This window comes from Callorhinus ursinus, unplaced genomic scaffold (genome assembly GCF_003265705.2).
Source record: "Callorhinus ursinus isolate GAN/ISIS: 27379988/994484 unplaced genomic scaffold, GSC_fseal_2.0 scaffold23, whole genome shotgun sequence".
NCBI lineage: Eukaryota > Metazoa > Chordata > Mammalia > Carnivora > Otariidae > Callorhinus > Callorhinus ursinus.
In genome coordinates, this window is record NW_027397085.1 from 26,360,284 (window position 1) to 26,383,100 (window position 22,817).

The following is a 22,817-nucleotide window of genomic DNA, read 5'->3' on the forward strand; positions in this document are numbered from 1 at the left end:
TCTCTCATTCTCTCTCTCTCAAATAAATAAATAAAATCTTTAAAAAAAAAAAGAAAAGAAAATAGAAGCATGCAAAAAAAAAATTCCATCAGACTAAGGCCTTTAATTCCTACTCTACAGGTCAGGTATGAGTAGGAGCAATGCTAAGGATCTTTGCAGACCCAAAACATGAGGCTCAGTTCACGTAAAAATATAGCATCCCCAAAACTGCTTCAGTTATATTTTCTATATATAGTCGTAGAAATAGAAGACAGAGGGATAATAAGATAAAAGTGAACTAAGCTCTGAACATCTCAGTAAAAGGCATCAAATAAGCACAATGTATTAAAATATTAGCTCACCTAGTCATTTTAATTCAGTCAGATTCACCCATAATTCAAAGCACTCCAGTTTGTGGGAGGTGGCTCTGCTATGTGTATTTACTTACTGAAAAAAGTTAACATGAAAATCCCATCATTTCCTATCCTCAGCTGGTCAGCATCATCAAAGTCATCCCGACCCACAAAATCCTCATCCTAAGTGAAAAGAAAAAAGAGTAAGGTAAATTCACAATGAATTACTCATAGGCAAATGAAAGGCATCAAGAAAAGTAAGGAAGGGGAAAAAATGAGTACCAAGGAGAAAATTTACTGCTTTGGCTCAATTTAAAACTATGAGCATTGAGGCTCAGTATGTGTTAAAAATTTCCTTTTGTCTTTTAAGTAAAAGATCTAATTAGAGAAAAAAAATCTTTCTTCCATCGCTACTGTTTTCTAAACGAATTGTTTATTTTATAACCCAAGTTCTTTAACGATGAGCTTCAAAAATTATAAAGTTCAATGGGAAGTATTAACTCATATATATCTAAAGCAAAGATATATATTTGGCTTACGTTCTAAAATCACTAACCCAGGAGGCGCCTGGGTGGCTCAGTTGGTTAAGCGACTGCCTTCGGCTCAGGTCATGATCCTGGAGTCCCTGGATCGAGTCCTGCATCGGGCTCCCTGCTCAGCAGGGAGTCTGCTTCTCCCTCTGACCCTCCCCCCTCTCATGTGCTCTCTCTCTCTCAAATAAATAAATAAAATCTTTAAAAAAATAAAAAAATAAATTCACTAACCCAGGGCCTGCTGGGGGCCCAGAATATTAGTAATCCAGGACCTATTAAGGATCTCAAATGCTTTATGAGATGTGGGAGAAAAAGGAGAGCATGATCACACATGAAGAGGCTATAGGGCTGCCCACTGCTCAACTCCATAACCATTTGTTCACATTAGCATATAGGTCTGAAACAACCTCACTTCCAAGCTTATTAGCAGATAGGATCCTTTCCATCCTAACTTGAAAACATAATACTCCAAGTCTAGAAGGAACACGATCCTCACCAACATTAACACCCACATATGTGGCCCACCTTTTCAACTGATGTAGGTTATGTGTTGAAATACCGAAAAATATATGAATATACACTTAGAAGTAAAAGTGATATTTGTACAGTCCAATGAAGGTTCCCCAAATGAAAAAAAAAAAAAACTTTAGAGACAGTCCAAACTCTTCCTACACAGACAGAAAGGGGGCTGGGAAGTCCATAACAGGCCTGGGGAGGGGGTACTAGAGAAAGGAAAGTGTCGGTGGCAGCTTCCATCTCTAACTTAACACATTTCTTCTCCTGTTAGAAAATTCTTATAAGAAAGTGTCTGTTTTATGTTTTTTACAATACTATACCCAGTTTCTGACTTCATATTAGGAAAAATAAGGCTTTGCCTAATTAGACACTAATTGGTTTTTTGCATAAATACTCAAAGATATACTACAAAAGGACATGGAAGTAATTTCTAGTTATACTGCAGGTGCCTTCTAACTGTTCTTCCTGTCCTTGGGATCTCTACTACTGGATTCCTCCTACAAATTTTGCTCGGTTAATGTTTCTAAAATACCATACTTGTCTTATCCCTGCTCAAAAACTTTGATTGAAAGAGTCTGTGTGACCTACATGTAAGTCTAATTGCCTCAGCCTTGCATTCACAACATTCTACAACCTAGAGTCTGGTCACAAACTCCTTGCTCAAGCAAAATCAATTACTACATTCACAGACCCTACCCCACACAGGGCTGGATTCACATCTGCTTTCTGCCCTTTTCCCTCTGGAATGTTCTTATCCATCAAAACTCAGGGCCCACTTCAAATCCCATCTTCCCCGCAATCACACAGTAAAAAGTCACAGCTCTTAATGCTCACTGCACTTGTACTGCTGCTTAGGTATTGGTATGTGTGGTCCTTTTCCCCAGCTATATTTAAGTCCTTGTATGTAGGAGTATTGCCTTACTCCAAGTTTTCTACCTATCCACTGCAAAGTACACAGCACACTGTATAAAAAAGTGGTCTACACGTTTGCTAAATAATGTTTAAACAGGTTCCTAAATATGTATACTTGTCAAATAAAAGTATTCTAAGGAGTTCTGCTATTAATCAGAGCTGATCACTTCATCTATTTCCATGGGACAGTTACCATAGAGTCTAACAAGACTACAGAATACACACAGGATTAGGGAGTCTGGAATATCTGGGTGTGACTCTCACCTATGCTACCTATTAGCTGTATGAGTTTGGGCCAATCATTTAATCTCTCTGGCCCTCAATTTTTGCATCTGTAAAATGGGGATAATATAATCTCTACCTTGCAAGGTTATCGTGAAGACTTCAAACGATATATTGGAAACTGAGCACAGTACCAAGCATGTCATTTGCTCCCAATACATGGTTATTATATTAAAACTGTTTTGCCCTTAGACCATAAGCTCCTTGAAGGTTGCTAGTTTCTCCCTGGCACCTCCAAGAACTGAGCACACACGACCATATGGGATCAGCCTAGACTGGGCTTATAAACTATTATTTCTGCCAAGCAGTGGTTTCAGAAGCCCCATCACTCATAATAGGTGTGGTCTGTAAACAGTCTACGACCATAAGGCCTGAACTTCTGGGACCTATGCCATTGCACTGCCCAGGTTAATCTTCTGTTTTTGTTCTTATCATTCACTCTGGTTTCCTGCCAGGACTCGAGTCTGGAACCCTGACTGCCCCACATTCCTAGGGAATGGCTCCTACTCCATCTTTCCCACTATCTGGCCTAAGGCCCTACCCACATCCCCTTCAATCTGTATGAGTATTTGTGAAACCACATCTAGTCACTTGCAGATCTGACATCAAGAACAAAGAGTGCCCCAAAGTCTCCTCCTAGCTTTCATCACACCCAGTGCCCCCTCCCATGAATCAACATCAGGCCAGATGGGATCTAAATTCACTATGTCCCCACAGATGCAGCAGTCTGGAATGCTGCTGGCATGAGGTTCATCGAGACAATTGCTGGGGCCTTTTTTTAAGTCTAATTCTACAAAGTTGAACTTATTCTCTCTACAGATCTCCCCAGCAGCTATCTACCTAACACCAAAATATGAAGTGTGCAGAATCAAGGCAAACAGTGTATTTGCTAAATCAGTCCCTGCTCTAAGACATTTCAGTCAGGGCAGGAAAGTTGAGAGAATGGTTGTAATAGTAGAGATACAGGGAAAATAAGCTGGCCTGACTAGTGATTTTCTGCTGATTTGTACCTTTTAATGCATCATTTTCTGGAAGAGGTAAGAGTTTGTTATCCCAAAAGAAAAGGTACTTGTTTTTAAAAATTAGCTGTACTTCTACTAATCAGTACAATCATAAGGAATACATCAAAAGTAAATAACGAAAAGAACCTAATTCCATCAAGCAGCCAGCAAGTAACATGGTAAATTGGACTTACTCTTCCAGGAACCAAGGGGATAGTAGCTTCAGCCTTGGTTCTCTCAGCCTCATCATAGCTGGGCAGTGTTGTCGCCACATTGTAAGACGGAGGCTTTGGAAATCCACACTCGTCTTTGTAGTCAAAATATGCTGCAGAATAAAAAGGAAGTCACAAATATCTGACCATTAGCTAAACTAAGGAAAAAGAAGATTTCCACTAACTCTGGCAAACAAAAAACAGCTGTTCCTCTAAGAGTACATATAGAATAATTGAATCAAAATGTTTATGTATGAATATGAGATCAAGAATGATTTTTAAATTTATCCACCTTTCAATTATTTAAATTTATTCATTTAAATCACTCTGCCTTCCCCTCCAAATGCCTTTAAACACATTTTCAACTGTTATATGGTATGTTCACAAAAGGCATTTAATATTAATAGTGGTATAAAGACAGCATTTAAGTCAAAAATACCTCACCTGTGTGTGTGTGTAAAGCTATACCATGGTTTCCTCCCATTTATAAACAGGAAAACCAACTTAACAAAGAAGTTAAAATTCATTTCTCACAGGTTTGTTTTAGCATTTTGATTCTTACACATTAGTTTTACCATGTACTGTTTTCTATGATGGGCCTAAGGTAACTAATTCAGTTCCAGAGCCATTATTTATTTGAATTGAATCTTTCATTTCCTCTTTTTAATGTTGCATCTTCATTCTCATTAACTCCTATTACAAGAAACTCAATATTTATTAGAAAAGAGCTATTTAAAAATGTATTAAAATTCTGCACAATTTTTAAAAAACAAGTATTTTGAAAAAAAAAGTCCTATAGTTCATCAAGATTAACATTTTTCTTTCTTTTTTCCTTCTGGTTAATTGTAATTAACTTCCAGTTTTACTGTAACATTATTACTGAAATCATGAATCAATACAGTTCACTTCATTAACAAAAAAAAGAAGAAAAAGTCTATTGTACTTGCATGGGCAGAAAAAGCATTTTATAAACTTCGACACCTTCCTGATCATAAAAACCCTCAGCAAATGAGGAATAAGGGAAAACATCCTTAATCTGATCATAAGTCTCTATGAAAAACCTAGAGTAAATATCATAATTGTAAATTTTTAAGTTTTCTCCCCTAAAATTAGAGATTTAGACAAAAGTGCCTACTCTCACTACTTATCAAACATTACCTTAAAGGTCCTACTAGTTGATATAATATAGCAAGAAAAGGAAATGTAAGACATAAGTATTAGAAAGGAAGAAAATAACTGTCCTTAATAATTATGGATGACATGATTATAGATGTATCAAACCCAAGAGTATCTACAGACAAGAATTAATATATGAATTTTAGCAAAGTCTCTGCATGCAAAGTCTCTGGATGGATATAAACCATCAACTGTATTTCCATACACTACCAACAAATAGAAAATAAAATTATATATGGAACATTTTTTACAACAGCACGAGGAATAAATCTAGTAATAAACATGCAAGTCCTCAATATTGAAACCTACAAAATACTATTGAGAGGATTAAAGAAGATCTTAATTAGATGGAGAGGTAATATCATGTTTACAAACTGGAAGCAGTATTATAAAGATGTTAATTCTCTTCAAACTGACCCCCAGATTCAGTGCAATTCCAACTACAATTCCAGTTTTTGTTTTGTTACATTTTTTATGGAAATTGACAAGCTAATTGTAAAAGGCATTTGGAAATGCAAAAGGCCAAGAAAAAACAAAGCAATCTTGAAGAACAGCAAGTCTGGGGGCGCCTGGGTGGCTCAGTTGTTAAGAGTGTGCCTTCGGCTCAGGTCATGATCCTAGGGTCCTGGGATCAAGGCCCGCATTAGGTTCCCTGCTCCGTGGGAAGCCTGCTTCTCTCTCTCCCTCCCCCTGCCTTGTGGTCCCTCTCTTGCTGTGTCTCTCTCTGTCAAATAAGTAAATAAAATCTAAAAAAAAAAAAAAGTCTGAATGACCTACTTTACCAGATATCAAGATTATAAAGCTCTATAATTAAAAGTTTAGTAGAGGATGGGCATAAAAATAAACAGACCAAAGAACAATAAATGATTCCAAAAACAGATCCACTCATATTTGGTCACCTGATTTACAGTAAAGGTGACCCTGAGGAGCAGTGAAGAAAGAGTGGTCTTTTTAATAAATAGCGCTGTATGAAATGGCTGTCCATAAGGAAAAACAAATTAATCTTGACCACTACCTTATACTACACAGAAAAAAACAATACCCGATGGAACAGAAATCTAAAATGTGAAAAATAAAATATCACAGCCTTTAGAAGAAAATACGCGAAAACGTGTTACTGAAACTAAAGCTGTTGGGGCGCCTGGGTGGCTCAGTCGTTAAGCGTCTGCCTTTGGCTCAGGTCATGATCCCAGGGTCCTGGGACTGAAGCCCGCATCAGGCTCCCTGCTCAGCGGGGAGCCTGCTTCTCCCTCTGCCTTCAGCTTCCCCTGCTTGTGTGTGCTCTCTCTTTCTGACAAATAAATAAATAAAATCTTTAAAAATAAAATAAAAGTCTGGTTGTTTATATGGTGCCTGGGTGGCTCAGTCAGTACAGCATGAGACTCTTGATCTCAGCGTCATGAGTTCAAGGCCCACACTGGGTGTGAAGCCTACTCAAAATAAAAATTAAAAAAAATTTTCTTTTAAAGTTTGGTTGTTTATTTATTTATTTTTAAGGCCCCTGTGTATTTAGATGAAATGCCACAAAACCCAAAGACTTTATTTGAGAGCGTATTCTTCAGGCTCTATTCTAGAAATAGTTTACCTCTACCTTATACCCAATCTTAAGAATCTTTGTTATTTGCTGTTGAGGCCCACAGTAAGATTAACAAAAACAAGGGAGAAAGAGATTAAAGGGACTTCATAAGGACAGCTATAGGAAATACCATCTAACAGCAAAGGGAGAATTTGATTCTTTAACCAAAGTTCTACAAATCTCAGTGAATAAAGGCATCACTATAGTATAGGATAGAATACCTTCTAGAGAATGTTTCTGATTGTAACCTAAATCATAAGGAAAAATTTAAACAAAGAATATGACATGTAAGTGAATAAGAGAGAGAAGTGTTTGAGAAAGACTTCTATTGAAAATGGTTGTTAAGATTTTATAATTACAGAGAGTAGAAACTAAGATATTCAGGAAAAAATTACCTCCTAATGATTCTGGGTACTTAAATACAAAGGACTTTTATCATTAATAAAACAGGGATCCAACTTTCTTATTAACCAGCTAGAATTTTCACTGGATGTTTTTCTAATGGAAAACCAGTACTTATAGTCTGGGTAGAAATGAGTAAATATGGCATGGCACTGTGATTCTTTCTCAAGTCTTGGTGTTCTCATTTGATTCCATGAGACACCCTAGAATTCCTCAAAAAACTTTAACTTAGCATTGTTAGTTTTCGATGCTTATAAATAAAATTAATACAAGGAGACAGGGTTCAAAATTTGAAGCCAGAATGGAGGTAAAAAACTTTCTGACCCATGTTCTTCTTCATTATAATGGCAGCCTCAGGGCCACAGAGACCAACAAATTTAATCCCACATCAACGGACAACAGCTGCCCCAAGTGCTGTATAGAGAAGGATTCTGAGGCTGTGTTTGGGTAAATGCTGTCTTCAATTTGCCTATCTACCCTGGGAAAAGGATGGGTTCAGTGGTGGCACCGTGGGCCATATACTTGCCACACTGCCACACTTCCCTGTCAGAGAAAATGGAAGATGTTCCATCAAAACCGGTCAATTTTCAGCAACTAAAGGAGAGCTGCTCATCAGGCAGCTTTAAGCTACCCAAAGTCCTCAACTGTCGAGGTTTTCTTTCTCTTCCCCATCCTTTCTATATAAACAGGTGAAAATGTAAAAGACAGTCTGGCATAAGATGTGAAGATGAAAGATTACTTAAGGAGGGCTTAAACTATGAGAAACATCATGAAAGAGCTGAGAGACTTCCAGGTTTTTTTTATTAAGAATTTACTAACACAGGGCACCTGGGTGGCTCAGTTGGTTAAGCGACTGCCTTCGGCTCAGGTCATGATCCTGGAGTCCCGGGATCGAGTCCCACATCGGGCTCCCTGCTTGGTGGGGAGTCTGCTTCTCCCTCTGACCCTCTTCCCTCTAGTGCTCTCTACCTCTCATTCTCTCTCTCTCGAATAAATAAATAAAATCTTCAAAAAAAAAAAAAAAAAGAATTTACTAACACAAAAGAAATCAAACGTACTATGTTCCAGGTCACAGGCACTAGAATCACAAAGAGCAAAACAATTAATGAGGAAACTACAAAAAGAATAAAAATCAGATGATCACCTGGCTGCTTAATTTCTACCTCCTTTATATTCTGTTGGAATGAAATTGAGTTCCATAAAAAGCCACAATGAAATGGAGTTTTAAGTGTTTTTCAGAACAGTAACATGAGTCCCCCCCCCCCCACTTTTGGCAATAAACTACAAATAATGTCAGACTTTTTTAGGGAAAGCTGAGGTAAAGGCAAAGACGAATAGACACATACTGGACAAGCCTCTGGCCAAGTGCATTTCAAGAGTTCAAGAGTCACCTTGCCCAGTTACCTACCTGCACTCTCCGCAGAGATGCTGCTGTAAGGTGGAGGAGCGTCCCCTACTGCCTGTTCTGGCTCTCCAGGCTCTTCCTCATTCTGCAACTAAATAAAAATTCCACATTTTAATCCAAGTACAAAGCCCCTTAGAGAAGAACCTGAAAACTGGAATAGCCCTTCTGGGAAGCTATCTGGTAACATATTTCAAAAGCCTTAAAATGTGTAAATCTTTTACAAAGTATTCTGATCTCAGGAATTTATCCTAAGGAAATAGTCAAAGAGGCAAAAAAGGGGTACATAAAAGTTACTGCAGCAAAAAATAGAAACAACCTAAATTCCACTCACAGGGGACTTATTAAAAAAATTATAGTTCATCTCACAAAGGATCACTAAGCATCCATAAAAATGAAAATAGAGAAAATGTGATGGCTTGAACAGATATTTATGCTGTACTGTTACATGAAAAAAGCAAAATCTCCCAAAGAGTATGCATAATATAATTTGGTTGTGAAAGATACGTGAAGGTCTAGAATGAGAGACAACTACAGGTTACAATGTTTATCTCTAGCTGATACAATCATAAGGGAATTTTTCCTTTTTGTTGTTTATGTGTATATTTGAATTTTTTGTAATGAACATTTAGCACTTGTATAACTTTTTAAGTTAGAAAAATAATCTAGGGGTGCCTGGGTGGCTCAGTCATTAAGCATCTGCCTTGGGCTCAGGCATGATCCCAGGGTCCTGGGAATGAGCCCTGCATCGGGCTCCCTGCTCAGCGGGAAGCCTGCTTCTCCTTCTCCCACTCCCCCTGCTTGCGCTCCTTCTCTCGCTTTGTCTCTGTCAAATACATAAACAAAATCTTAAAAAAAAAAAAAGAATCTAATAATAATCTGTTAAAGATAAATCACAGCAAACCAAGGTTTGCCACTATATTTATTCAGTGTGCACAGGAAATTAAATCTTAAATAACTGAGACATTTACAAAAACATAAAATTCTACATAATTCTACATATATAACCTCTGTTAATAAATCTCCCTCTTCCTATCTCAGCCATTTTCTCTGTGAAATCTACAGCCCCAGTTACTTTAAATAACTCACATTGAAAAGTGGGTCTTTCTGCCATTGCCAGTCTGGACAGTCTACCCAACTCATCTTCATAGAACATCTGATTTAATTTTTCTAGTGTGACAATTAACTACAGTTCATTTAAAAAGATTAATTGGCTGAGAATGGGAGTCAATCTGTAAAGTCATAACAGAGTATTTATCGATGTAAATAACTTGGGGGTCCGGGTCCTACTATACGCCATCATAATATACGGAGCCACATGAGCCACTTGTAAAATACACACCTCTCTAAACTGACTGCAACGGAGAACTCCATCTTGATTTGAGACAGGAAAACTGAGAGCCTGACCTCCAGTAACATGAAGTAGAGCTCCCTAATTCCTTAAATTTTTAATTAACCATCTCAGTCTCTACTCCCTATGCTATTATGCTATTCAAAATCAGAAGCCAACAAAACTTTTCTGATGAACACTGCAACGTATTCAATTTCAAAGGAATTCTTGTGCCAAATTATCATCAACATCTCCCATCCAGGCACATTTTTTTGAACCCTAGAACTCTAATGTTAAACTTAGGGCACCCCCAAAAGAACTGTATTGTAACCTAAGACGAATTTCCTTTTAAAGAAGGCATATAGGGCAAAATAGCTATAGTAAAGCCACATGTTCCTGGGACAGTAAATTATTTAAACAGAGTTCCTAGAGCCATGGTCCATTTTTAATTCTTTCAACATTATAAGAAGCTCTAGACAGGGTATTCTCAGCCTACTCCCACCTAACCACTTTTGCCCTGAGAATGTCACAAAAAAGTCAGCAGCAAAAACAGAGGCAATACGGACTTTACAAGAATATTACCTCAATATACTGTGGCCAGTCATGTTCTTTATCTAAACCAAGCCTGGAATTTCTGACCCGCTTTAGATTTCCTGAGCTTGGTCAAATAATCATGTTACCTCTGCATAATTTAGGGTTTAGAAAGGAAGCGTGATAATTCTGAGAAATACAGAAGTCCAGAGAATAAAGAGGTCTTACATGCCAGTAACTATGAGATAGGTTGCCTGTCTCCTAGCAACCTGGAGATGTGCAATTTGATCATCCCACACCAAGGTACGAGATAACAGAGCAAAGAAATTCCTACTGTCTCAGAAACCCCCATTTTTCTCTTCAGTGAGGGAACAAACAAACATTTCCAGGTGAAGTTTTTCCCCTCCATTAAACTTCACCATTTAGAATCATGTACTAATACCATTTCCAACTGAAAACAAACAAAGACGATAAAAAACACCCACTATGACTTTGGAGGCTCCACATGCTGGGATGATCGATCCCAAGACCTCACTCTACAGGCTTCCCAACACTGGCCTATTTTCTATGCTGGTGATAAGTTTAGGCTCCACCAAGAAATGCGTTTAAAATAAAATAGTACCAGGTGGGGAAAAAAGAAAGGGGCAACCACCTGCAGCAAGTATCTAGTGACCACCATCTGTGTGAATAGTAACTTGCTAAACAACAGAATCCCTAAGTATGTATCTTTTTACACTTGGGGGTCATCTATGGCCGTTAATTTGGCTCTGCTAGTCAAACAAATCAGGTGCTCACTAACAAGGGGGGGGTTGGGAAGAACGCACACTAGAACTACAGGTGGACATATCTACAAGGCTATGAAGTTGGTTACTCGGTTTCCAAATGTATTTTTAATGGTCCCCCTTCTGTCCCTGGGAATCTTTCCTGTGCAGCACTCCCTGCCACATCTCTAAGGCTCAGGGATCTTCAGGCTCTCTCCAGAGACTCTCTCAGAGAATCAGGGTCATTGTCACTTTGGGGCTGGTGTTGGAAAGATGCCCAGTGTCTTCCATCAACAAGGTCAGTGGGAGCATGAGTCCAACCTGTCACAGAATCCTGGCTGTAGGGGACAGTGTGAGAGGCAGGGCTGGACCGTGGGAAGACCTGCTGCTCTCTCCCTGCTGTGCTATTAGGTGTGGTGGGTGGGGAGAATCCTTTGATTGTATCTATGACAGATAATAAATACCCACTGGGGACTGATTCTTTTCTGTCATATAACTTTCCTTAACAATTCTGATCAATTTCACTTATCTCTATTTAAATGGCTTTTTTTTTTCAAAATAGTAATTAATTACACAATTACCTATGCATGCCATAGAGTACTGAGTTTAGTACAAAACTACCTAAAATTACCCAGGTCTCCATCCCTGAGATAGGAATAATCCAGTCATCTGAAAATCTGTCTGGCCTTTCTCTTTACCACACCCCCACTTTCCTGATTACCCATGTTCCACTCTATACTCTGAGTAGACACTGTCATGGCTCCCTAGAAGAACCTTCCCATGTTTCCACTTTGCGTATCACAATCTGCTATGGTACCTCTTGGCCTTGATCACTTTCTATTTTTTATTATTTACCAATAATCAGATGTTAATAATGTTTTGTCCTCTAGATTTAGCCAGAGAAAGGCAGTATGTCTAAAATAAAGAATGTGACTCCTTCTTACTACATTCCTCTGTGTCCTATCTATATTGTTGCTATTAGAATTATATACATGACATTTTACCTAAACAACAGTTTAACAAATCTCCCATACAGAAATCATACATAGTTCGGGCACCTGGGTGGCTCAGTTGGTTAAGCGACTGCCTTCGGCTCAGGTCATGATCCTGGAGGCCCTGGATCGAGTCCCGCATCGGGCTCCCTGCTCAGCGGGGAGTCTGCTTCTCCCTCTGACCCTCCCCCCTCTCATGCTCTCTCTATCTCATTCTCTCAAATAAATAAATAAAATCTTTAAAAAAAAAGAAATCATACATAGTTCTAGTTCTAACAGAAGTAAACTAGATTTTAACAAGTTTACAGACACTTATACCCTGCAGGTTTAAATTCTTAAACTTGAGTTCCCACTCCAGCAAGAAAAGCCTCCTCACTCCTCTCCCCTAAGAAGTTCTAAAGATGGTCTTCCATTTAGAAATGAGCTGTTTTTAATCAAGAACAGAGCCAGGACTAGGATTAGGCCCAAATTAAGGGCCAACATTTACAACTGCTGGATGGCAGTACCTAAGGCTCTTAAAAGTCACTCTTGGATTCTATTTACTAAGAATGGGAGAGCAAAAAACCCTATTAAACAACTAAGAGAAAAACAAAAAAATCCATAAAGCCTTATACATGACAATAGGTACCAAAATATACCTCTTAATTCACACAAACACAACAAGCATGTGGAAAATAACGCTAAACTACCCAATAAATCCATAAAGTTACAAGTATTCACACTATTCATTTTTATCTTGGTTAGGTCCTATTTAAGCAGCAAGAGATCTTGTAAGTTTTAAATCCCTTCTTTAGTTATTAACAATAAGTCTCAAAAAATCCTGGATCAATGCCTAAACTCTAGCTTTAAATGTTATTTTACCACTTATAATTTTAGAGTTAAATCCTAAATCTTTTACCTTACAATGCAATTTTTAAACCTCTCATTACCAACCCACTACTTCTGCATACTCTAAATCCTACCAAATGAGACAGTATAATTACCAGAAAGTAAACAAGCACATTTCCTTAGGTAAACAACCGAGTGTGCATTTTACTCTGTTATTCAGAAATAACCAAAGTTTGTGAGGACTGTGTATTTTCTTTTTTGTTTTTAAATGTAATCTTTATTTACATGGGGCTTCATTTTTTTAAAAAGATTTTATTTATTTTACTTGACAGAGAGAGAGAGAGAGACAGCACATGCGCACACACACACACAGCAGGGAGCAGGCTCCCCGCTGAGCAGAGAGCCCTACTGAGCCACCCAGGTGTCCCGAAGACTATGTATTTTCTACTGTATATAACCTGTAGGTTTTTAATTGTATACTGACTGTAAATTGAGTTATTCTAACTTTACCAAATTCTTTACATTCAAGAACAATTTCTATTATAGTGCTATTAATTAGAGGGTGACATTTAAAATAAGGTAAATAATTCTGACAGAGAGAAACTCACCAATAAAAAAAAATCTAATTTAATAATGGGCAAAGAGAGGCACCCGGGTGGCTCAGTCAGTTTTTAAAATCTGCCTTGGGCTCAGGTCATGATCTCAGGGTCCTGGGATCATGCCCCGTGGCAGGCTCCCTCCTCAGTGGGGAGTCTGCTTCTCCCTCTCCCTCTGTGTCCTCTCCCTCTGTGCTTTCTCTTGCTTGCTCTCTCTCAAATAAATAAAATCTTAAAAATAAAAATGGGCAAAGAATTTTAATAGACATTTCTCCAAAGAAGATCTACAAATGGGCAGTATACACAAGATGCTCAACATCAGTAGTCATCACAGAAATGCAAAATCAAACCAAGAGCTATCACTTCAAACCCACTAATATGGCCATAAGAAAATAAAAACGGAAAGTAAAAAGTGTTTTTGAGTATGCAGAGAAACTGAACCTTCATACATTGCCAGCAGGAATATAAAACTGCGACTGTAGAAAAGTTTGGCAGTTCCTCAAAAACAAATTAAACAGTTATAAAAAGACCCAGCAATTCCACTCCTAAGTATATACTCAAGAGAAGCGAAAACATAGTTTCACAGAAAAACTTGCATGTGAATGTTCATGGCAGCACTACTTATAATAGTCAAAATGTTCATCAACTGATGAATGAATAAACAAAATATGGCATATCCATACAAAAGGATGGCTAAGAATAATCCATCCTATCCATAAAAAAAAAAAGGAAAGAAGTACTGATACATGCTACATTGCAGATGAAGCTTGAAAGCAGTATGCTAAATGAAAGAAACCAGTCACAAAAGACCACATATTTTATGATTCTGTTTATATAAAATAACTAGAAACAGCAAATCCAAGAAGAGACAGAAAGACTGGTAGTTGCCAGGTGCTGGGGAAGGGAAGAGGAGAGAGTAACTGACTGCTTATAAAGGACCCAGGTTTCTTTTGGGGGGTGATAAAAATGTTCACAGTTATATACTGGTAATAGTTCCAAACCTTGTGAATATAGTAAAAATTACTAAGCTGTGTACTTTAAAAGGGTGAATTTTACAGTATGTGAATTACATCTCAAAAAAAGTATTTTCTAATTTTGAAAACACAAACCTACATAATGTGAATTTTAGTTAAAACAAAACTGAAGAGGGGTGCCTGGGTGACTCAGTCAGTTAGGCGTGGAACTCTTGATCTCCTCTTCGGTCTTGATCTCAGGGTTGAGTTCAAGCCCTGTGTTGGGCTCCATGGTGGGCGTGGAGCCTACTTCAAAAAACAAAAAACACACCAAAAAAACTCAAAAAACCAAACTGAAGAGCACTCTGTGCACCTGCTCCTCGGCTCTTGTGTTGGTGTATCCTTCCACCCATGCCACCACCACCAGGCCAGGCATCACAGCAACCAAACTGTCACCAAGTTCTGGGAGTCATCAGATAGCAGGGCAGCGACACTACAGGCACTTACCACAGCGAAAGAGACCTGCAGCTGGAATGGATCAACGGGTACTACACAGGCCAATGGTGGCAAGCACTTCCCCGCCTGTGCTCGTGGGCCTGGAGCTGGGTGCCATGGACTGTGTGCACTCAGGACCCTTTGGGCAAATCTTCGGGCCAGACAACTTCGTCTTACGTCAAAGTGGTGCTGGGAACACCTGGACCGAGGGGCACTACACGGAAGGTACGGGGCTGGTTGACTGGGCGCTGGATATCTTGAGGAAGGAAGCTGAAAGCTGTGACTGCCTGCAGGGCTTCCAGCAGACCCACTCCCCCGGTGGAGGGCCTGGGTCTGGGACGGGTACCCTCCTCCCCAGCAAGATCCAGGAGGAGTACTGAGACAGGATCATGAACACGTTCAGTGTGGTGCCCTTGCCCAAAGTGTCAGACACAGTGGTAGAACCCTACAATGTCACCCTCCCAGTCCACTAGATGGTAAGAAACACAGATGAAACCTACTGCATGGATAACGAGGCTCTCCATGACATCTGCTTCAGAACCCCAAAACTAACCACACCCACCTATGGGGACCTCAACCACCTGGTGTCAGCCATCATGAGTGGGGTCACCAGCTGCCTGGGCTTTCCTGGCCAGCTCAATGCTGACCTGCACAAGGTGGCTGTTAGCACAGTCCCCCTTCCCCCACCTGCCCTTCTTCAGACCCAGCTTTGCCCTGCTGACCAATGGAGGCAGCCACAGTACCAGGTCCTGACGGTGCCGGACCTCAGCCAGCAGATATCTGAGGCCAAGAACGTGATGGCTGCCTGTGACCCCTGCCGCGGCCACTCCCTGACTGTGGCCCCAGGGTTCAGGGGCTCCGTGTCCACGAAGGAGGTGGATGAACAGGTGCTTAACATCCCAAACAAGACCAGCAGCTACTTGGTGGAGTGGATCCCCAAGAACATGCGAACAGCTGTGACATCCCACCCCGGGAGCTAAAACTATCTGCCATCTTCATCGGCAACAGCACGGCCACGCAGGAGCTGCTCAAGTGTATCTCAGAGCAGTTCACAGCCAGGTTCCGGCGCAAGCCCCTCCTGCACTGGCACACGGGCAAGGGCAGGGACGAGACGGACTTCACCAAGGCCGACAGCAACACCAATGACCTGGTGTCCAACTACCAGCAGGACCAGGACACCACAGCCAAGGAGGAGGGTGAGTCCTAGGAGGAGGCAGAGGAAGAGGTAGCCTAGAGCTCTGAGCCAGTAAAGCATGGAAGCTGTGTGAGCTCCTTATTCACTCACAGCCTGTTCTCTGATAGCCATGTCTCTGGGCGCACTTCCTCTTTTTCCTGTTGTGACGTCACACACTGTACAAGACACTACCTTTAAGGCCTTTTTACGGTGGGGAGAAAAAGTCCTGAAAATTAACGGCTCCAAATCATCATTCTCTTGCTAAATCCATGTCTATGCCCCTTAATGGGAGTGAACGGTCCTGATCCCATCAGTATCCTCAGGGCTTAACATGGAACACATACTTGCAAATGGACAAAAATAAAGAAAACACACTGAGCTGCAAACTAATTATAGTAAAAAAAAAAAATCCTTAATATTCTCCCCTCCTGACAAAAATATTAGGATCAAGAAATCAAAATAGTTTGGCTAACAATCTATTTTAAGAGCTGAGGATGAGCAGCATTTAGATTTTTCTACTTCAAGAGCTTCCCTAAAGATAATTTTAAAAATAAACACCAGAATTAGACTATCCCCAACAATATGTCTCATGTCAGAAGAAAAAATTAAATGCAAATCCTCTTAATACCAAAATAAAAAAACGATTAAAAGTCAAACTTCACCAAAGCAAAAGAAATCAGAATAATGCCTTAAAAAGTCAATGCAGTAACAGATGAAAAGAAAATGCTAATATCACAGCAAATCCCCTTAGAAAGACCATCAGTTTATAAAGCTTTTTAAAGATTTTTGTGGTTATCATTGCTATACACATAAATACAACTGATGAATAAAATTTGGTTTGGAAGGAGAGAAAATACAGTATTTATCTTAGTCCTTAGAAATGAAAGTACTATGAACTATGATTACCAACTTGATATGTTTTATTTTTTCATTTGAGATCCAAGTAACAAGGAATACCATCCAGAGAGAAAAGAAGAAGGCAAGATAGTAGCCACTCAATCTCCAACTTCAACTTTCCTAAGAAGCCAAGGTACTCAAAGAAATCACTCCTCCTTTGGGCACCTGGGTGGCTCAGTCATTAAGCGTCTGCCTTCGGCTCAGGTCGTGATCCCAGTGTCCTGGGATAGAGTCCCACATCGGGCTACCCGCTCAGCGGGAGGCTTGCTTCTCCCTCTCCCACTCCCCCTGCTTGTGTTCCTGCTCTCGCTGTGTGTCTCTCTGTCAAATAAATAAATAAATAAAATCTTTAAAAAAAAAAAAAAAAGAAATCACTCCTCCTCCACAAACTAAATGAGCCAACCATGGCTATGAGAGTGGCACTGTGAGATTTTTGGGTGGGACCAGAAAATTGTCATCAACCTGCCACCTCCTGGGATCCATGTCTTATGTTCAAGTATTTCCACCACTGATAGCTTCAGCAAGACAGCGTCAAGGAAATGACAGCCTAATGTTTTCTGGCACTTAACTTCAGCAAAATCTGTAGCCAAGAGCCTTCCAAATTAATGATAAGCCCCTCCCTCCCTAGGCTTCATGGTTTTATAAAGATTGGAGAAATAAGAGGGGCACTCATGCAATGTTTTCAAATAGGTCTCTCTGCCTCTGAATTTATCTTTTGAGAAGCAGCAAACTATTTACTAAACAATCCATGTCCTCTGTAACATTCTGAGTCCTACCTCTTCTCCACTTCATGATTCCATAAAGAAAACTCAGGCTTCAGAGCTCTAGGGCCTACTTGGAGAAGTAATTAAAAGTCCTAGCAAAGACAAGTTGAAATGGAAAAGTGTGCACTTGGCTTATTCCCCTTGCTTTTAACAGGATGGTAGAAACCATTCATCTTTTGTTCGGAGAATAAACAACATAAAAATAGTAGCTAGACAGACTCACTTTTAAATAATTTTAAAGTCTAGTCCGTAATTTAAATGCAAAAGTGATAAATATTGTTTGTGCTTTTTTTTAAAAACCCTATTATGTTGTATTCATTAAGACATGTTAAAGCTATAAAATACCAACATGGAAGCAAAAACAACCTCTTAATTATTCACCATTTAAAATGCTATATTAAGCAATGCTTTCTCGGGGGGGAAAAAAAAAGGAAGTTGTCCCAACAGAACATGGCATCATCTATTCAAGGATTCTTTTAGACTTAAGAACAAGTCCAATTTCTGGATTTGGCATAGAGAGCACTTCTAGCCTCTATTAAGATTTTCACACACACATATACATTAATACACACGTGTGTATATAAAGATGTATCTACTAAGACACACACATTAAGGATACGTATAACATATGTACTATGTCTCCCCAAATCCTAACGTGTAAAACAATTATATAATGTAATATTAAAATTACAAAAGAACTCAACCCTTTTAAATCAGTCCAATGCAAAATTATTATTAAAACTACATCCCGGGCACCTGGTGGCTCAGCCAGTTAAGCATCTGCCTTCAGCTCTGGTCACGATCCCAGGGTCCTGGGATTGAGTCCCGCGTCGCACTCCCTGCTCAGAGGGGAGTCTGCTTCTCCCTCTGCCCTACCCACTCATGCCCTCTCTCTTGCAAAAATAAATAATAAAAATCTTTAAAAAATAAAAAATAAATAATAAAACTATATGCCTATCAGGGTGCCTGGATGGCTCAGTCAGTTAAGTGACCGACTCTTGGTTCCAGCTCAGGTCATGCTCTTGGCATCATGGGACTGAGCCCCACGTGGGGCTTCATGCTCAGTGTGGAGTCTGCTTGAGATTCTCCCTCTCTCACTGCTCATGCTCTCACGCTCGCCCTCTCCTATTGATGTGGATATATAACTTAGAGGAGTATAATCAAATGTAAATATTGTGATTCAAGCTTTCCCTTTTCTCCACTGCCTTTTCTTCTGCCATAGCCACAACAACTTTTCTCGGGAATAGTCAGAAATTTGAATATTTCATTCAATAAAATTTTACCAGGCACAAACACATGCCAGGATGACATCATTTTTTTATTATCTTCCCCTTAATGCTCCTGAAAGAACACTTCCATTTTTTCCATTTACCAGGAAAACTGGTTGTTAGTAGAAGCCATAATAATACTATTTAGGCTGATAATTCTGGATATTAAAAAGTTAATTTGATATCTGTTAAATGTTTTATGTACAATTATTAAGATCAAGATCTATCAAGGACAAAATAACTGTTTCATTAAATCTGTTGATAGAAGAACTATTCCTATATACCATTACACTAAAATACCAAAGGAAGTCGTTTCTTAGGTACAGTAGCTGATTTCTTCTGGGCTCTACTTGTTCTGTTATGTCAATATTCTCTACCCTGTGATTAGCTTCGTGTTTGGTTTTATTGCTGTTCTTCAAAAGTAGACTATCAATTTCTTCCTTCATGGTTAGTTTTGTGTCCAAGGACATGAAGATGTCCACCCACATTTGCTTCTCATATTAAGAAATTTTATTCATTCAAAAGACACCATTAAGAGAATGAACACAACCCAGAGTGGGAGAAGATATATTTTTCAGACAAAGGACTCATAACCAGCATACATAAAGAACTTCTAAAAAACCAGTGGGGGAAAAGGAAAAAAAGAGGAAACCACCCAACTGAAAAATGGGCAAAAGATTTAAATAGACACTTCACAGAATAAGTTATGCAAATGGCCAATAAACTTATTAAAAAGTGCTCCATTTCATTAGCACAGAGATGCAAACTAAAACCACAGCTGATATTTTAAAAGCAGAAAATACCAAATGTTGATGAAGGTATATAATGACCAGAACTCTCAAATTGGGAATGTAAATTTGTACAACCACTTTAAAAAACTGTTTGGCGCTTATCTATTAAAGATGAATTTATACATACTCTATGACTCAGCAATTCCATTCGAGTTACATATCCAACAGAAATACATATGTTCACCAAAAGACACACCGGGATGTTTAAAGCAACACTACTTATAAAACTGGAAACTACCTAAATGCCCATCAACAGCAGCACAAAGAATAAATGTGGTATCTCCATACAATGAAATACTGCACAGCAATGTGAAAAAATAAACTATGACAATATACAATGCATGGGTGAATCTCACAAAAATAATGTGGAGCCAAAGAAGCCAGAAACAAGAGCATTTACTGTATGATTATATTTATACAAAGATCAAAGCCAGGCAAACCTCATATGCCAGTCAGTGGTTACCCTGGGGGAACTGGAAGGGCACTTGAAGGGGGCTTTTTTTTTTTTTTTAAAGATTTATTTATTTATTTTGAGAGAGTGAGAATGAGAGAGAGAGAGAGAGAGTACATGAGAGCAGGGAGGGCCAGAGGGAGAAGCAGGCCCCTCGCCGAGCAGGGAGAGCCTGATGCGGGACTCCATCCCAGGTCTCCAGGATCATGACCTGAGCCGAAGGCAGTCGCTTAACCAACTGAGCCACCCAGGCGCCCTGAAGGGGGCTTTCTGAGTGCCGTAATGTTGTTTCTTGATTTGGGGTCGAGTTAAAAGTGCATGCTCACCTTTTGAACACTAAGCTGTTCAATTTATAATTTGTGTATGGTTCTGTATGTAAATTATACTTTACTAACAATTCAGGAAGGGGAGAAAAGGAGACTGCAAGAGTATCCATGACGCAGAGAGGGACCTTTGCATGGTTCATCACTGTATTCACCTCAGCACTGAATAGTGAGTGGCACATCAGGGGTACTTTATTAGCACATGCGGACTAAAGCAGGCATGGAGGTATAGCTTTAACAGAAATCTACCTGAAAAAGCGGTGGCTTATCTTAATGCCATCTTAACCTACCAGTTCACATTTATCTCAAGTATTCACATTACTTTACAAATCACCAAATACATCTACAGGCAAGGCATGTAGCCACATGCAGATGAGTGCCGATTCTGTGGAAGGGACAGTGGTGACGGGTCCATGAGTGAGCATCAGCAGCCAGTGGCATCCCTATGACTACTTAGCACCAGGAGCACATAAACATGAAGAAAACTGAGGAGAAACCAGGCTTTACAAAGCAACAAAGACAAAGTTTACTCTTTCTTACTGACTGGTCCAAAAGCAAGGGAGGTGTTTTGAGAAACAAAAGAAACTTTCAGAAGAGTGCTGTGACCTGGATTATAAACTCAAAGGTGTTTGATTTATTTGCAGGCTTTATAAACTTATGCATTACATGTATTCCTTGTATATGTATTGTGTATTTCATAGCAAAAATTAAAAGAACATTATGATGGGGTGCCTGGGTGGCTCAGTCATTGGGTGTCTGCCTTCGGCTCAGGTCATGATCCCAGGGTCCTGGGATCGAGCCCCTCATCGGGCTCCCTGCTCAGTGGGAAGCCTGCTTCTCCCTCTCCCACTCCCCCTGCTTGTGTTCCCTCTCTCGTTGTGTCTCTCTCTGTCAAATAAATAAATAAAATTTAAAAAAAAAAAGAAAAAAACATTATGATTCTATAATTACCAATATTCAAATAAATGGCAACAAAAGCTTAAGAAACACAAAGGAGAAACAGACTTCTTCAACCTTTATCTCCTGAGAAATAAGAAACGTTTAACATTTAGTATTCAACCTATAACACTTAGCATAATACACTAGGTATAAATAGGTGTTCAATAAAGGTGGTACATATGAAGAAAAATTACTATTTTTTTTTTTAAGATTTTATTTATTTGACAGAGAGAGACACAGTGAGAGAGGGAACACAAGCAGGGGGAGCGGGAGAGGGAGAAGCAGGCTTCCCACTGAGCAGGGAGCCCGATGCGGGGCTCGATCCCAGGACCCTGGGATCACAACCTGAGCCGAAGGCAGATGCTTAACGACTGAGTCACCCAGGCGCCCCGAAAAATTACTATTTTAATCACACTGTAATTCCTAGAATGTTTTTTTCTTCTAAAAACAATCAAATGGGGGCACCTGGGTGGTTGGTTCAGTTGGTTGGGCATCTGTCTTTGGCTTGGGTCATGGTCCCATTGTCCTGGGATCCTAGGATCAAGCCCTGAGTTGGGCTCCCTGCTCAGTGGAGAGTCTGCTTCTCCCTCTCCCTCTCCCTCTACGCTCCCCACGCCAGTCCACCCCGCTGTGCTCTCTTTCTCTCTCAAATGGAGAAATAAAATCTTAAAGGAAAAAAAAAGTTTAAAAAAAATAAATAAAGGGACGCCTGGGTGGCTCAGTCAGATAAGCATCTGCCATCAGGTCAGGTCATGATCTCAGGGTCCTGGGATCGAGCCCCACATCAGGCTCCCTGCTCAGTGGGGAGCCTGCTTCTCCCTCTCCCTCTGCCTGCCACTCCCCCTGTTTGTACCCTCTCTCTCTCTAATAAATAATATTTTAAAAAATAAAAATAAAAACAACCAAATGGTATATCCAAGACATGGAATATTGTACATTAAAAACACAGTAAAGTCAAAGTCCAGATACCAAAAGTGACAGACATGCCTAGAAGCCAGGGACTAGCGCTGACTGCAGCCTGCTTGGCTCTGCTAGTCCCGTGAACAACCAGAACTCTCTCAGGCTGAGAAGTTCCAAAAGCTATGCTTCCTTATTACTATATTATTATTACTATGCCTGGACTAGAGCATACAAGGGCAGAGATTATGGATGGGAAAAGGTATTCAAGAGTCTGCCTTAACTTAGGTTTGATCATGAGGTCCCCTTCTCCTCCAAGAACAATGAGAGCCGAGAAACAGAGAGATGCATTAAGCATTACATATCTTTCCCTCCATTCCACCATCACAGAATGTTCCATTATGCAAGTGTTTAACTGCTAAATTAATTTAACACCACTCAACGAACAAGTTAGGTCATGACTGGTGTGGGGTAAAGGACTCA

The 22,817-nt window shown here is 39.7% G+C and overlaps 1 protein-coding gene and 1 pseudogene across 1 annotated transcript in view; one reads left to right on the forward strand and one right to left on the reverse strand.

Annotated features, from left to right (window-relative positions):
• Nucleotides 1-22,817, reverse strand: part of NDFIP1 (Nedd4 family interacting protein 1) — a 52,656-nt gene that overhangs the window by 15,201 nt on the left and 14,638 nt on the right. Inside the window, exons 2-4 of the mRNA XM_025852205.2 lie at nucleotides 8,351-8,438; nucleotides 3,771-3,901; nucleotides 428-515 (exon numbers count right to left, since the gene is read on the reverse strand). Coding sequence (XP_025707990.1) covers nucleotides 428-515; nucleotides 3,771-3,901; nucleotides 8,351-8,438 — 307 coding nt within the window. The remainder of the gene's footprint in view (nucleotides 1-427; nucleotides 516-3,770; nucleotides 3,902-8,350; nucleotides 8,439-22,817) is intronic.
• LOC112808927 (tubulin beta-4B chain pseudogene) lies at nucleotides 14,932-16,064 on the forward strand (annotated as a pseudogene).